A 17,413-nucleotide genomic window follows, 5' to 3' on the forward strand; every position below is an offset into this window, starting at 1 on the left:
CGTCTGACCCTCGGATGGCGAATTTGATTTTCAGCATTTGGACAGATTCCGAGAGGTCGGGCAGCCAGTCTGCAGCTCTGGGCGGTGCTGCTGACCGCCAGCCAAACAGGATTCTACGGCGGGCGATCAGGGAGGCAAAGGGAAGGGCGTCCACCCTCCTCCCCAGGAATAGATCTGGCTGGTCTGAAACCCCGAAGACTGCCACTATCGGGCATGGCTCCACCCTCACCCCCACCACTTTGGACATAGCCTCAAAGAAGGCTGTCCAGTACTCCACAAGTCTGGGGCAAGACCAGAACATGTGGGCGTGGTTGGCCGGGCCCCTTTGGCACCGTTCACATCTGTCCTCCACCTCCAGGAAGAACCTACTCATACGGTTTCTTGTTAAGTGGGCTCTATGTACCACTTTTAGTTGCGACAGGCTGAGCCTTGCACACGTGGAGGTGGAGTTGACCCTATGCAGTGCTTGGCTCCAGAGTCCCCACCCTATCTCAATCCCCTGGTCGTCCTCCCATTTCTTTCTTGTTGCGTCCAGTACGGTGTTGTCCCTTTCTACCAGTCAGTCATACACATCGCTCCAGTTCCCTTTCTCTAGTATACTTGCGTCCAGTAGGTCTTCCAGTAGTGTCTGTCGTGGCAGTTGTGGGTACGTCCTTGTCTCCTTTCGTAAGAAGTTTTTGAGCTGCAGGTACCGTAGCCCATTCCCCCCGGCTAGCCGAAATTTCTCTGTCAGTTCGTCCAGTGTTGCAATCCTGTCGTCCGTGTATAGGCCCCTGACTGTCAGTGTCCCCCCGTCCTGCCTCCACCTTTTGAAGGTGGCGTCAGTCAGTGCTGGTGTGAACCTATGGTTGTTGCAGATGGGAGCCTTGTCCGACATTTTGGTCAGGCCAAATTGCTGCCGCAGTTGGTTCCAGGATTGGAGGGTGGCTGTCACCACTGGGCTGCTGGAGTGTTTTTTGGGTGGGGATGGGAGTGCTGCCGTGGCGAGGGCCCGGAGGGAGGTCCCCATGTAGGAGGCCTCCTCTGCACGCACCCACTCGGCTTCTGGCTCCTGGATCCATCCCCTTACTTGCTCGGCTGTTGCCGCCCAGTGGTAGAATTGTAGGTTCGGGAGGGCTAACCCCCCCCTGGATTTTGTTTTTTGTAGGACCTTCTTTGGGATCCTAGCATTTTTACCCCCCCCCCCATATGAACGCCATGATAAGTTTGTCCAGCGCTTTGAAAAAGGCCTTGGGGATGTAGATCGGAATGGATCTAAACAGGAAAAGGAACCTGGGCAGTACGTTCATTTTGATCGTCTGGACTCTCCCCGCGAGGGAGATTGGGAGTGTGTTCCATCTTTGCAGGTCCTTTTTTACTTCCTCCGTCAGGCTGGTGAGGTTCCATTTGTGGATCCCTTTCCAGTCATGGGCTATTTGGATCCCCAGGTAGCGGAATTTGTGTTGGGCTTGTTTGAACGGCAGCTCCTTTAGTGCTGCCCCCCCCCCCCCCCCCCCTCCCTTGCGGGTGTACTGGGAAGATCTCGCTTTTGCTCATGTTGAGTTTGTAGGCCGAGAAGGCTAATGCCTTCTTGAAAGTCAACTTGAACTCAACCAAAAGTGTATTTTGTATGGTTACACTATTCACACTGCATATTAGCCCATCTCTTAGCATATCATTTAAAACTGATCCAAAGGCACAGTACTCTGAAATCTGCTTTAGCCTGGCTAGGAATGCCAGTGGTCTCCTCTGGGGACCTCCCCATCAAGTTATACTTACACCTTTGCAGTGTCACCGAGGCTTGAGGGTGATAATGCCCCTTTACTAGTTCCACTAGCTCTGTAAATGACTTAGTATCAGGAGCCTCTGGAGATGTTAAACTATGGACCAAATTATAAGTCAGGACCTCACAATGCAGCAAGTAAAATTACTTGCTTTCTGTGCCCCCTCTCCCAATTCCGGTAGCGTTGAGAAAATGCTCTAGCTGTTTGAGACGCTGTACGCAATTCTCAGTCGTTGGGTCTAAAGCTTCTAGCTTTCCAAAGAGAATCATTCTTTTTCTCTCAACCTCAGGCCTCGCATGATCTCATTCACTTGGCAGTTTTTCAATGATGCTTTTGTCAAATTCCTCGCTGCTAACAAAGTCGCTCTGATTTACCATGTTGTCAATGTAGTAAAGGCAGGATTGGCGACCACCGGTCAGTATAGAACATAGAACAGTACAGCACAGAACAGGCCCTTCGGCCCTCGATGTTGTGCCGAGCAAATGATCACCCTACTCAAACTCACGTATCCACCCTATACCCGTAACCCAACAACCCCCCCCCCCCCCCAACCTTACTTTTTAGGACACTTCGGGCAATTTAGCATGGCCAATCCACCTAACCCGCACATCTTTGGACTGTGGGAAGAAACCGGAGCACCCGGAGGAAACCCACGCACACACGGGGAGGACGTGCAGACTCCACACAGACAGTGACCCAGCCGGGAACCGAACCTGGGACCCTGGAGCTGTGAAGCATTTATGCTAACCACCATGCTACCCAGTATGTATTATAAATTATAATAGTTTATTTACAAACGGTATTTAATCAGAGTCTTTCACCATGTTATCAATACGAGCTCTGGAATCTACTCTGGCTGCTTTCTGCACCAAGATCCCTGTGCTCAATTCCCATTGGATGATGAGGTCATATGAGCATCCTGATCTATGCCCCTTAAAGGGGCCAGCTACTATAGGTCCACAATCTGCACCCATTGTGTCCGCTGCTTTTTATGAATGGAGTAGAACTTCATTCTTTGCTAGAATACCTATTCAATGCTGAGATGCTTTTCGATCTCAAGAAACCTGTTGACAGGAGCTACTGATGCGTACTACTGAACGAATTGAGGTGGAGAGCATACCCAGATTCTCCAATAATGCCAGGGTCCCCAAGTCTAATGTGTCAATCTGATCCTCAAATGCTGAAAATGTCCATGGATTTAGGAAAAGAAAATGCTTACTTTGAAGAACAATACAATTAAATAGAAAAATTGCCAACTTGGAGAAGGTAACACATTTTAAATGCATGTCTTAATTTATTTTGAAAAAGAATATTCTAGTAACATACCTGTACGGCACTTAATTTTCCGAACGGACTTTCCACGTGTGGTAGAGTGATCAAAGGGATGTCGGTCACGTTGTCAGGCTGTAGTTTTTCATTTACTGTATGTCTTCCCTTAAAGTTATGTACCACACATGCAACCTTTTCATATGTAAATAAAAAAAAAGAAATGCAACAGTATAAATTGTAGCAGCTGGGTAAAGAGGTCAAGCGTATCAAAAATTGCCCTTACAAATATATAAATAGGTTAAAATTAAAGATGACCATCACTATTTTTTGTTTAAGTGACAACTATGAAACATATTAGATAGAAAGGGGAATGAAACTGTCAGCATTTGCCATTGTGACTACTGTGAAGCTGTCAGCAACCTGTCAGCAACCTGAGGAGTCCGCACATGTGTAGTTAAACATGGAAAGACAAACATTGCTGTCAATAATTCTATACTTCTCCCTGGGGTGCGCTGTTGAAGTCTCCTCCAACTGCAATCAATTAGAAATCACTGAACTGACAAAAATGTCCTCCTTTAAGCTGTAATAATGGTATTAGCCCTCCCCACACACACACACCACCACCATTATCCAGGAAAGGGTTATGGTAATGAGTTGGAACTCGCTTTTCAATTATTACTAAGTCATAATCATTGATGAACAGCCTCTCTAGCCCTGGAAAACTAATTTTATATTTATGTGCAAAATCATTTTTCCCCATTCTGCTAAAAGTTCCACATTTTCAAAAGTATGTTGTGATATTTCAGCTTCTCATGTGCATATCCAATCATTTATTTCACTCTCTGTAAAAAATATAAACATTTAAGGATAAACAGTGCATTTACTTCCTGGTTTGCTGTCTGTGAGAATACTTCAATGTATTCAGCTGCTTACCCTGCCTGATGATATCACTGTTGCTGGATGCCTGGAAATCTTCACTTGACACCAGGTTCAAATGAACATTGAGAAAAGCCACTGAGATTGCTAGGTCTTTGTGGGCAGTTTTCTTTAAAGTCAGCAGTAAGTACTGACAGTTTACCGCTGATTGCAACATCTGGACCATTTCTTTTCTTTTATTGCTGAGGTCAATTTCAATCCTTTAAGACTTGGGCGTTACTTTAAGACATTGACTTTCCTACTCTTTGATTCCAGGTTTTGCTATCTATTTGATCAGAACTCGGGTATTAAGATGAGAGGTTATGTGCAAATATAGCAAACACAATGCAGATAATGGAGTTTAATGGTTAGATAGTGGAAGAAAGGATTTATGTAGCCTTAGCAATGGGAGAGGAACTGTAAGAAGGAATGTAGAAATGTAAGGGTGGAAGTTGATCCTCCTTGTACTAGTTTTCCAGGCAGAATAAGAGGCCAAAACCAATTCATTTTGCAAAACTATGTCCTGTGGCTCAAGGACACCTGAAATACATTTGGGACTATTTTGGCCATGTGTATTTTTTAAGCATCCTGAGGGTAAACGCTTTGCACCGGTATTAGGTTCCTTGTGTATGTTAATGACAACATTGTCTATTTAAGGACTTGGCTGTGGTCATTGCTGAGTGTAGCAGGAGCAGGGGCTGGCTGTACTCAGTTTTGTTGGGATTACTACAGCCCACGAACCACCTGCCACTGAAACCTATAATCAGGATTGGGATAAATAGGAGTGTTCCTTCTGTTCACACAACATTCCCAGTGATCACGTTAGCCCATGACTGCACGCCTCCCCATTCTTCTTTGATATAAGAATAAGGAAGCCTCGATAAGAAATGCCTATTTATCCCCTCAACTAAGTTCATTTATAAATTCTGCAAGCATAGTGGAAATATGAATTGAGATTACCACACCACATTTTGCTATTCACACAAATTCTGCATTTACAGCAGTAATAATTGTTGGGTTAATGCTATTTTGTTTAAGTATTTAATTACTGAATTTCCATGGCATTTTGAAAATAAGCATTCAAGACTTTTAATAGTGAGAAAAATTATATTCTGCACTTATAACTTGACTCCTGATTAACTTCAATTTCATTTAAAGGGATCAGTATTGCTTTCAATTTCAATTAAGGGGATGGGACCATGATAAATTTCTATTATTACAGCATTTGCTGAATAAAATACAAAATTGAAAGTATACTAGATTAAACTTGCTGTTGCTGAGATGCCTAAATTACATGACTAGAGGGACTGTATTTTGAGTTGATTTAACTCATTCATTTACCCTTTCTAAACATTAATGGCCACATTTGTGGGTATACTATGATGATTTTCATGTTCACATTTGGGGACAATTAATTTGGTTTCAGGAACACTTTTTTTTACATCATTAGCTTTTTCTCTATTACTGCCGAACAATTAGATTATTTAATAAAAAACAGAAAATGCTGCTAATACTCGGTCGGTCTGGAAGCATCTGTCGTGTGTTTCCATATTTTCTGTATCCATGTCAGATTTCCACCATCCACAGTAATTATTTGTGAAGTAAATGAAATTGTCTGAAGCCTAGCACTTCCACTCATCACTTCTTCGTGAGCATCTCTCAAACAAATGATCTTCACAATCTTGGAGGAGAAGTGCAGCAGGAGCATGGGAATACCATCACCTCCAAGTTCCCCTCTAAGTCACATACCATGCCGACATTGCAAGGGATCAGAGCTTGGGTTGGAACTGAGAATAATGGTATATATTTTTCCAATGTTTGGCTGGAGCAAATTATTGAATATTGGAGAAGTAATCTAATGTCACACAGGCAGTAACTTGGTCAAGAAAGGGATGGAGAAGTGGGGCTGAGTATCATCAGCATAGATGCAGAAGCTGACAAAGTCAATTGATAATATCATGAAGGTTAATGCACAGACAATGAAGCAGGTTGGCCAGGAAGGAATCCTTGTGGAAAGAGGAGGAGGGTAGAGGTCATTGCTAGAGACTCCTTGGCTATTATTGGATAGGTTGAAATAAACCAAATGGGGACCACTGAACCATACTGTGGGGGAAAGGTGTTGGAGCAGGATAGTCTAGCCAACCATATGTGAACACTACAGATGTTGAAGGCAAGGGGGAATAATGCTTCAGGTCACAGCTGCCGGCTTTAGTTAGGATAATTTTGATGCTATTAGAAGTGTGGTAAACCTGAATTGAAGAATTCCAACATGGAGCTTTGAGCGTTCAAGGGCCTTGGAGAGGAAAGTTGGAGATGGCATGGTAGTTCAAGTTTAGAGGGGTAAAAAATTGGGCTTTTTGAGGAGAAGAATCATGATAGCAGTTTGATTGGGGATAATGTCTGAGAGGAGTTGAATGGTTAGGAGATACATCTTCATGATGAATTCAGCTGAGGAGTGCTGTAATATGCCTTTAAGGGATAGCAGCATGCCATCATTATAAACATGACAGGAAGGAATGAGAGGGTGATATGGACACGACTCATCACTCATTTATACACCTTCCACACCCATGACCACTAGCATCTGGAAGGACAAGGGCAGCAGATACCTGGGAACAAATGGACTGCAGCGGTTCAAGAGGGCAGCTCACCATCACCTTCTCACCAAAATTAGATATGGGCAATAATTGCTGACCTAGCCCATGTCCCTTGAATGACTGAATTAAAAAAATGTTGACTGCAAGAACATTGAATTCCATTTTTTGCACAGCAATAGGGCCAAAGGTTTGTGATCTTGGAGGACAAAAACAATGCAATGTGCGCAGGTGGCAATGGAATTGGGGCAGAATCCATGATCGCCCACGGTGTCAATGGGTGCATTAAAATGCCCCAAATGGGCAGGTGTGTCACAATGCCATGCACAGGAATAAATTATTTCACAGACGATATTTCTCTCTGAGCTGAGGCATGGGACACCTTGCCAAACAAAAGAAGTTGTGGGATGGAAGAGGTACGGACCCCTTCACTCTTAAATGAGATTGGCCGGGAAATTTCTTGCAGCTGATGTTGCCTTGCCGAAAGTATGGCGTCACACTTCCAGCTAAGTAACCTAGGCAGAATGGCAGCACCTCGAAGAATGTCCTGGCTTATTTTCCCTAAAGAATCGACCACTGATCAATAGCTGCAAAACAAGCACTTGCAAAAGTGGCAGCATCCTTCAGCTTTAAATTACAGATGCATCTGGTGTTTGGGTGCACTTACGCTGTAGCAACTAATAGCAGTGAATCTGCACCTCCTACACACGAGGTGGCAACCCTAGAGGTGTTAGAAATGGTGCGAGCCTCTGCCTGAATTATTGAAATACCTCTGACCTCTGTACGTCAGGTGGGTGGAAAGTCTGCTCTGCCATATTTATAGCAGCAGTGTGGGATCAGGAGAAATTTGAGGCCAGATTTCAAACCAAACAATACTACCAGCATTTACTTTTTTTTTTTGCTCACCTTTGTTCCTTAGATATCTTTAAAAATATGTCTAATTTAATATCAACATCAATGTGCTGGATTCCAAAATGCAACTGCCAGATCTCATGCATTCTTCTGGGCATGCATTTACATTATAGATATAGACAAAAAAAATCAAAATGGTACCCAAAAAGCAGGAATAATTTTGGCAATAAAATGCTAATTATAGTTACCGTTTGTGTTAAAAGACAAGGTTATGCTTCTTAATATACCTCAAATTCGGCAACTTCGGGACCGAGGGACCCGGTCCGTGCCGGATTACAGAATTTGCTGGTTTGCGGGTGGGGAGGGAGGTGATCAGAATTCCTTCAATGAACGAATAGGGAACACAGTCAACCAGATGATACGATTGTAAAGCATTTTCGATCAATGGCCATGCCACTGTTGGATAATTTGCTAACTCTTTTGGGCCTTCCACACTTCCCTACAGGTGGAGGTCGAGGTTCACCATGTGGTAAATGTCAGACTCACAAAGCCAATGCAGTAACTCCCTGAGTTTTTCCCAGCTGGGCTGGGTCAGGTTGAGCTTTGATAACCCATCCCAGAGTGTGGGGGAAAAAAATGTCCAAGCTTTGGAGATTGCCAGTTTTCTGGTCGCCGGATTGAGATATTCTCTCTGCCTGTGTGGTGAAAGAGGGAGATCTAATTTCCCACTCATTTTTAATATACTCAATACTGAAATCTGTAAAGTAAAAAGTTATCCATACAAATATTTTAATAGTGGTGATACCTGCCAATGCTTGATACAAGATCCTTATAAGAGTGAAGGCAGAATAATCTCCTAGCACCCTAGCAAGTCAGTGACAGCTTTTATCAGGAAAATGTATCATATAAATATACTACCATACACATTTATATTACATTTCATCATTCATTATACTAGAAGGCCTGATTATTTGTTTTTATGTTTTTTTCAGAATGTGAGCAAACTCACATTTATTGACCATTCTCAGCACCTGAGTACGTGCTGGCGAACTTTCCTCTTGAACGATTGTGTGCTATGAGTGATGTTGCTCTAATGCCCGTGTTGTTAGGTAGGTAATTACAGGATTTGGCTCCGTAACAATTAGGATGGTTTGTCACTTGGAGGTAATGTTATTCCCACGACATTACTAATCTAGTCCTCCTTAACGGCCGAGGCCACAGGAAAATTAGATGTTTGCGGCAAAACCTTGAGTGAGTATTGCAGTGCATCCTCCAGATTGCACATACTGCTGGCAGCGAAGAGAGTGGATCTTGAGTTCAGTATCATGGGCACGGATCAAGTCCTATTGATGTTGTTGAGGGCTTCTGTGACTGCATCCACGTAGGTTAGTATGATTATTTCATCACACAGCTAGCTTTGAACCATGGTAGATAACTTCAGAGGGGTCAGGAGATGGGCCATCCATTGCAGAATGCCCAGGCTCTGCACTGCTCTTTTCCGGGACATAGTAGAAAGTTTGGAGAAAGGGAATACGTGACTTGAAGACCCATTAAACCTAGATATGTTACCATGGCATGGGTAGAGAAACAAACTATAATATAAACACATACTGGACTTCAGGAAATCTGATCCTACAGCTGCCAGAGTCAAAACTGGATAATAAGTGGGGAAGATATGTTAAAGGAAAAACAACTGCAAACCAAAAGAAGTTTGGGTGCTATTAAGGATCTGTCCAGATGGTTGAGTGTGTAGTGTATTGAAGGTTAATATTGACCTTCAAAGTGAACAGTCAATAGTGGTGACCATGGCTCAGATTAAAGTGTACTTTCTTCTGCGTAAGAATGCTTTAGGTTCAAATCCCATGCCAGGACTTGAGTTCAAAAATCTAGAATTACTTTGTGGTACTAATGGAGCACAGTGGTTAGCACTGCTGCTTCACAGTGCCAGGGACCCGGGTTCGATTCCCGGCTTGGGCCACCGTCTGTGCGGTGTCTGCACATTCTCCCCGTGTCTGCGTGAGTTTCCTCTGGGTGCTCCTGTTTCCTCCCACAAGTCTCGAAAGACGTGCTTGTTAGGTGAATTAGACATTTTGAATTCTCCCTCTGTGTACCTGAACAGGCGCCGGAATATGGTGACTAGGGGATTATCACAGTAACTTCATTACAGTGGTAATGTAAGTCTATTTGTGACAAAAATAATAAAGATAAGGTTATAATAAGATTAGACATCTGCCTTCTCAATTACATATTAAACATATTAAACCAGGATCCCATCTGCCATGATCCCATTTGTGACGTTTAAGGGGCATCTTGACAAATACATGGATAGGATGGGAATAGAGGAATACGGACCCCGGAAGTGTAGAAGATTTTAGTTTAGACGGGCAGCATGGTCGGTGCAGGCTTGGAGGGCCAAAGGGCCTGTTCCTGTGCTGTACTTTTCTTTGTTCTTTGTTGTTCTTTTGCCTTCTTAGGTAGATGTAAAAGATTGCATGGATATAAAGTGCTTTGAGGTCCGGTGTGTGTTAATGGTGCTATATAAATGCAAGTCTTTCTTTGTGTAAGAGAAGTTAAAATAACAGGAGATATTTGTCATCAATTAATAATAATCTTTATTGTCACAAGTAGGCACACATTAACACTGCAATGAAGTTACTGTGAAAAGCTCCTAGTCGCCACATTCCGGCGCCTGTTCGGGTGCATAGAGAGAGAATTCAGAATGTCCAATTCACCCAACAAGCACGTCTTTGCGGACTTGTGGGAGGAAACCAGAGCACCCGGAGGAAACCCACGCAGACACAGGGAGAAGGTCCAGACTCCACACAGACAGTGACCCAAGCCGGGAATCGAACCTTGGAGCTGTGAAGCAACAGTGCCACCCACTGTGCTACCATGCCAGCAAGTACAAATAAAAAAATCTTTATAATGTCATGTTAAGTTAAGGCATTTCCTGATCATACTTGGACTGCATTCAGTTTATGATTTGCTCGAACTGTCTTTTATTTAAAAATAGACACTAATGTGTTGGCGACAATGACTTCCAAGGGTCAGGTGACTTTTGCAATCTCTGCACAAAGTATTTATTCATTTATGTCTGAACATAATCGCTGAAAAGTTCTCAAATATGAATGGGATTCTCATGTGGAAAGGGATCACATTCTTATCAGCTCCAGAGGAGAGATCGAACAAACAATCGCTGCCAGACATGTTGGAGCCATAAAGATGGAATATCAAATAAGGTCTTCCAGTGAGCTAATCAAAGCTGGTATATTGATGGGCGATCAATCATTCCTCCATTATGTATCAATCATTCTGATTCCAACTCATTACAGGGATAATGGAAGGAGCTGAAACTTGCCATTGTGTGACTGAAACAGCCTGCAGATAATAAATCTATTATTCTAAGACACAGGAAGTCTGCAAATAACACATACTACACAATACTAGCTGCAGAACAAGGCAGTAGCACCTGTGACTTTTAAACCTAGAGACGACACCTTAAATGCCTTCCAGTCTGATTTCAATTTCAAATCCACCTGTAAACAAGCTTGATCTCCTGGTAAGAAAAACTGCAAGTGACTAACTTGGCGACCTGTTGAATATCCATCTCTTTGAGGGAATCCTACAATAATTCATGATAATACCAACTCCAGCTATTGAAACCACCAAACTACCCCAGCAAATTAAAATGTCACCTTCAACAGGCATGCAAGAACTGTTTTCCCTTTGGTGAATCAAGCATGTGTACTATGAACTATTCTTTTGTTCACAACTTTTAAAACTGTGTTATCCTCTTGAACTGCATCTTTCTCGAGTAAGTACGTGACGTAGCTTTTAGATGAAAACATGAATAACTAATCCTCTTTATTTAAGCCCATGAAAGCTTGCTGTCTATTGTTTAAAAATTGACTACACACTCAGGGGTTGAGAAACATACACACCTATTACAAAAATATACTCACTTCCTCTTTTTCTCTGCAGAAAGCACTTAACTGTCTTTGATGTGCTCCAGGAACTGTCAATCATAGTTCAATGTTTATAAACATTGCAGTTAGTTTCACAGATGACTACTTTAAAGCCACTCAAGCAGAAGGGAGATGAATTAAACAATCCAGACAGCTGAATGTGTGTGGAAGCTTTCAGTTATAGCTTAGTTCACACAGGTATGAATGAAAGGCTTGCAGATCAAAGATCTGAGGAGGTTTAAACTCAGCTGACAGGTTTTCTCTTTCAAGGAATTGACAGGTGCTGCTTCCTCTGCCTCAGCCAGCAGGTGTATCGCACAGGTATGTTTTAAAACTGATTTTGTTTTCACTGCCTCTGTCTGGATTTCTTTCTAGTTTCCAGGGAGGGATCTTTCTTTGGAGGCTTCCAGCCAGGAGACTCTTTAATGGGGGGCTTCCAGATAGGGGTCTATTTGATAAAGGGTCTCTGGTGGGAATCCCTGTAATGTGTGGGGGGGGGGTTCTCTGGTGTGGGTCTCTGTAGTTGGAGGTCTCTGATGAGGAACTATGTAATGGAGGGGTCTCCGGTGTGGGTTTCTGTCATTGGAGGTTTCTGGTGAGGATCTCTGTAATGGGGTGTCTCTGGTCGGGGTCTCTGTAGTTGTGTGGTCTCTGATGATGTGTCACTCATGGGGGGGGGATCTTGGTGGGGTTTCTGGTGGGGGTCTCTGTAATGGGGGGTCTCTGGTGGGGGTCTTTGTAGCTGGGATCTCTAGTGGAGATCTCTCTCATTGTGGTCGGGGGGTTGGGTCACCTGCTCAAAATGGCAGCCTGATAGCAGGATTCATGATGGGGTCCCTCACAATCCTTGCCATGCATAAATTTGAAAGGCACGGGATTGTGAATCTCTTCTGGATTTGCATTCCCAGTACGAGCACAAATCAGTTTCAATTAATCTCCGGTGGGAGAACAGTCTCCCAAGTGGAGAATTCCCGCCCCGGTGTATATCTCTCCAGATGCACAGCCTGGGTTTCTGTCCAGATTCTCTGGCACTCACTTCACAGACAATCTGTGGGCATGGTTTCTGCTTTCACTCTGGCGAGGCGGGGCGGGGCTTGATGGAGCCAGAAGGTCTGGCTCCACAGAGATCTGGGCGCCACCACACAACCATCGGGATGACCTTCCTCCAGGCATCGGGACACTCTGCTCCCCGACTAGCAGGGTTCTCTCCCCCCACAGGTATGGAACCCACCTCCTCCCCCTCACAGTGGGGGGCGCATAATCCACCCTTCACCAAACATCTAGGGAACCGCACAAATGGGGCTCCCCAGAGGGCCCGCCCCAAAAGTGCCAGGATGACACTGCTAGATTGGCACGGATAGGGTGCCAGGGGCCAATGTCAGGCATTGCCCAAGCATGATCATCATCATCTGGGGTCTATACTTAACTGTGTGCCCAGGCGTGGTCATCACGACTGGTTTTTGTTTTTGCAAACCAGTCATGATTCGCACCGGTGTGACGTCACGCTCACTGTTTGAGACGATACATTGAGGGCGGGAGTAGCAGCATTAAGCCCAATAATGGTATTCAAATATATTATAAAATATGCTAATCAGGCTTGCACCCTTCCTGGGCATCAACCTGATCATGTCATCAAAGGGGGACTGGGAGGGCAGCACGGCGATCCCGGATCTGGGTCACTGTCCGTCTGGGTTTTGCACATTCTCCCTGTGTTTGAATGGGTTTCGCTCCCACAACCCAAAAGATGTGCAGGCTAGGTGGATTGGCCACGCTAAATTTCCCCTTAATTGGAAAAAATTAATTGGGTACTCTAAATTTATTAAAAAACATTTTAAAAAGGGGGACTGGAAAGATGGTGTTCACAAGTCTCGCCGGCGCATATCCTGATTTTGACCTCTCACAATATTTAGCTGCCAGTATAGCATTTGCGCCCAAGACCAGCATGGCAGCTAAATCATGGCCAATTTACCCTTTGGTTGTTTTGTGGGCAGAGAAATCTATATTTGGTCATTGGTTAGATAGATACTAATGAAGTCACTTACAATCTGCAGTGCGTTAAAATTAAGAGGGTAACAGGATCAGTTGGACCATGACCAAGAATACCAAAGCAAATTAGATTGGAACAGATGGGGCCTTGGCTGAATTTTTCATACCTCAAGTACTGGAGTAATGTCAAATGGCTTTAAAACAGCAAATGTTTTCCAGTTATTGGGAACATAATCCTGGAAATTGAAAAGTTGACATCTATGGTGCGCAAAGCATTGACATTTATAATGAAATATGCAATTTGTGAACTCTTAATAAGAGTAAAGGTAATAATTCAACCCAGCATGAGTTTATGAAATTCCAGACCATAGCAACAGATTTATTGGACCCCTTTGAGAATGCCGCAGGACTGGTAGGAAAATGTAGTGTTATATCTCAACTATCCGATACCATTTGATTAGGTTGTCTCACACGACATTTATGGGCAACTCATGCTATCGAGAAAATGGAAGATGCCATTCATTTAATCATGAGTCAAATGGGAAAGAAAAGGTAGTGATCAATATTGGTAGTTTTAATTGAACAGTTGTGACCAGCACTGTCTTAGGTTTCAGCCGAGGAAACTCTGATAGATACTCAAATGTTTCCTGCTGTTTCTCAACAGTGCCTAGTGTATGTGAAGTGCCTCAGTTGACTGAAGATTCCAAATTGCATGGGGAAGCAGGCTGTGCAAAGGAAAATAACACAATTTGATGAATTTTTAGAAAAAATGTGGAACAGGACAGGTGAATCACAAATGGCATAGAAAGTAAAAATAAATGGAGCTGATTACTAAAATAGACAATATGGCTACAAAATATAAAATTTAATACATTTAGCCAAATAAATTAAAATGCAAAAGTGAAAGTGAGATGTCATCATGGACTATGGGTGGGGTGAGATGTCATCATGGACTATGGGTGGGATTCTCTGGCCGCGTTCGCCCGGCGACTGGAGAATCCTGTCCGAGGGGAATGTATTTTTCCATTGTCGGCGTCTCGCTCGTGCCCTTCTTGCGGCGGGCGGGGCAGAAGAATCCAGCCCTATGGGTGGGATTTTCCAGCCCTTCCCTTTGGCAGAATCCTCTGGTCCCGCCAAAGGCCACACCCCCACCCCCCAAGGTGGTTTCTCCAACAGCGTGGCTGGTGAGCAATGCGATGCCCATTGACTTCGTCGGCCACTGGAAAACCCGTCACGGGGGGAGCAGAACACCCCAGCTGAAGATGCATAAAATTGAAACTTGTGAGTTGTTACTGACACTAATGGCTTGATGAGGGAATACCGTTATAATAGCCATGTGCAGACATCATGAGCGGAACGTACCGGCTGTTCATCTCAGTGGGATATTCTGGCCCCACTGACGGTGCACTCCTCACATCGGGTTTCCCAGCATCAATGGGAAATTCTGCCCCCCCACCCAACTTTAAACATAACTCCATACACCACTGCTGCACCCTGGCTGCAGTATGTACCATTTACAAGATGCACTGCTGCATCTAATCACAACTCCTTCAACAGCACCTTCCAAACCTGAAATCTCTCCTCCCTTTAAGAAGGCAGCAGATGCTTGGAATCACCAGCACCTTCGTTCTCCTCCCAAGCCCTGCTGATTTGGAAATATATCAGGGTTCCTTCATTGTTACTGAATTAAGATCCTGGAACTTCCTGTTGCTAACAGCACCTTAGGGGTACATAAACCGCATGGCCTGCAGCGCATCCAAAAGGCAGCTCACCTTTTCTAAGCAATTCAGAACGGGCAATAAATGATAATAATCTTTATTGTCACAAGTAGGCTTAATTAACACTGCAATGAAGTTATTGTGAAAAGCCCCTAGTCGCCACATTCCGGCGCCTGTTTTGGTACACGGAGGGAGAATTAGAATTTCCGAATTACTTGACAGCACGTCTTTCGGGACTTGTGGGAGGAAACTGGAGCACCCGGAGGAAACCCACGCAGACACAGGAAGAACGTGCAGACTCCGCACAGACAGTGACCCAAGCCGGGAATCAAATCTAGAACCATGGAGCTGTGAAGCAACAATGCTACCCACTGTGCTACCATGCTGCCTTTGCCACATGCTGATCTTGCCAGCAAAACCCCTATCCCATGAATAAATAGAAACTTCCTGCTACACTGGGTGCTGCTGCAAACAAAAGTGCAGCTGCTTCCATTCGCCTCGAGTAAAGAGGCTGCACATGAGGCAATATATTATTCTTTCTTTATGGATCCTGAAAGCCATTTTATACAGTGAGGGATGTAACTGCACTTAATGTCTCTGGGAAATGTCTGTCTGCAATTATCAGTCTCTGCTCTGCTGTGTAACAGGTCAGAATCGTCACTATTTCTACCGCCCTGCTTCAATTGATCAAACTAAATCGCATTGTTCTTTGCTTATTGTAAATCAAGTATCACCAAAAGAGTTTGATGTATTGGAGCACGTATCACAATGTCGGCAATCCTTACTTCAGAAAGAAAGGAGTGCAATCGTTAATGTGTCCTGCTCTTCATTTCGTATAATTTTTTTAAAAATTGCAGTGAGGTGTTAGAATGCTTAGCAGTTTTGAATATTGTTTATACCTGTGAAAGTTTGGCTCTACATACATACAGTCATATGAATTAGAGCAGGACTAGGCCATTCACTAGGCCTTTCGGGCCTACTCTGCCGCTGTTCAATAAGATCTTGGTTGATCTGATTGTAACCTCAACCCCACATTCCTGCTACCCCAATAACCTATCACCCCCACCTCCCCCTGCCCCCTCTCTCCCCTCCCCCCCCCCCCCCAACCCCCCTGCCCTTGTTAATCAAAAACCTGTTGGGATGAAACTCTCTTCTCAATGAGAGAATCTTCTGCTGATGCCACAGCTAGCATTGCAGTGAAGTATTTTCTTTGCAGTAATTCTTCAGTATTGCTCCCTAATTTGATCCTGATTTGGCTATAGAGAGCGTCAATGTGACATGCTCTGGAGGAGGCAATCCCACATTGCTCGAGTTTTTAATGATATGTCCAGGATAACTCCAGGGCGGTGCCAATTACTTCAGCTCATCGTTGGGATCCGTGCATTACTGATGAGGCCGGCATTTATGACCCATCCTTGGCAACCCTTGAGAAGGTGGCGGTGCGCCAGCATCTTGAATGCCTTCAGTCCTGTTCCATGGTAGTTTGAGAAGTTCTCAGGCAATTTGATAAATTAGGTGAGCGGTTTTTGAACTTATAGTTGATTTAATTGTCTGAGTGCAGATGCTTCAGCTGCACTCAAGAATCGTTGGAAGATTTTAAAGGCCAACAGGGGGGCTCTGCGGACGCTTGCAAACGTGCAGACAGAGAGAGGAATTCCAATATAAGCATAAACATAAACAAGGTCCATTATCTGTCGTGTACAAGCACCTGTAATTTGCTTCCTGCTGGGTGTGAGCCATCAGAATCAGCTGATCGTAACTTCACACTGTGGTTAGATTAAACAACATCATTATGGCAGCTTGTGGGGGAGATTTAACATGCATCGGCCTACCTAGTCTGGTGCTGACACTAAGGATTATTTTAAATCATTTCACTGCATAGATATTCTTCACAGAAGCAAAATCCATCAGATGCTGGATATCCGAAACAAAAGCAGAAAATGTTGTAAATATTCAACGGGTTGCAGGACTGAGATCCTGCACTTAATGTCCAGCACTGAGTTCTGTAGTCATAATGGCAGCAATATGAACCTGCATCGGTGTAATGGAATTCATTCATTTTTGAGCATCCACTGCAGAATGGAGACAGGTTGGTTTTAACTCGTTTTTCAATGGAAGCTGAGACTTGGTCTACTAGACTCTGCATTTCTCAGCAATTTGCTGTTATGGAGTTTCCCCTAATTTCCATGCTGATAATGGTCGGCTTTAGCTCTGCATGATGTCCTTTGTTAAGCAGGCGCTGGACTCCACTATGCTCCTTTCCTTGACAGCAGGCTGCCTGAGAGGGCAGACAATGTACCAAGTATCTCATTATGTTCCGTTTAGTGTTCCCGGTAGATTCCCCCTCAAAA

At 44.1% G+C, this 17,413-nt stretch overlaps 1 protein-coding gene across 4 annotated transcripts in view; it reads right to left on the reverse strand.

The window, feature by feature from the left end:
• The window catches only part of LOC119964442 (phospholipid phosphatase-related protein type 5-like), a 178,407-nt gene that overhangs the window by 36,474 nt on the left and 124,520 nt on the right, over positions 1–17,413 (reverse strand). For all 4 annotated transcript variants that reach the window (XR_005460302.1, XR_005460301.1, XM_038793922.1 and 1 more), the window contains exon 5: positions 3,090–3,224. Coding sequence is in view for 2 of the 4 variants with exons in the window: in XM_038793922.1 (XP_038649850.1) it covers positions 3,090–3,224 (135 nt within the window). In the remaining 2 variants the exon portion in view is untranslated. The remainder of the gene's footprint in view (positions 1–3,089; positions 3,225–17,413) is intronic.

This window comes from Scyliorhinus canicula, chromosome 4 (genome assembly GCF_902713615.1).
Source record: "Scyliorhinus canicula chromosome 4, sScyCan1.1, whole genome shotgun sequence".
In the NCBI taxonomy this organism is placed as follows: Eukaryota; Metazoa; Chordata; class Chondrichthyes; order Carcharhiniformes; family Scyliorhinidae; genus Scyliorhinus; species Scyliorhinus canicula.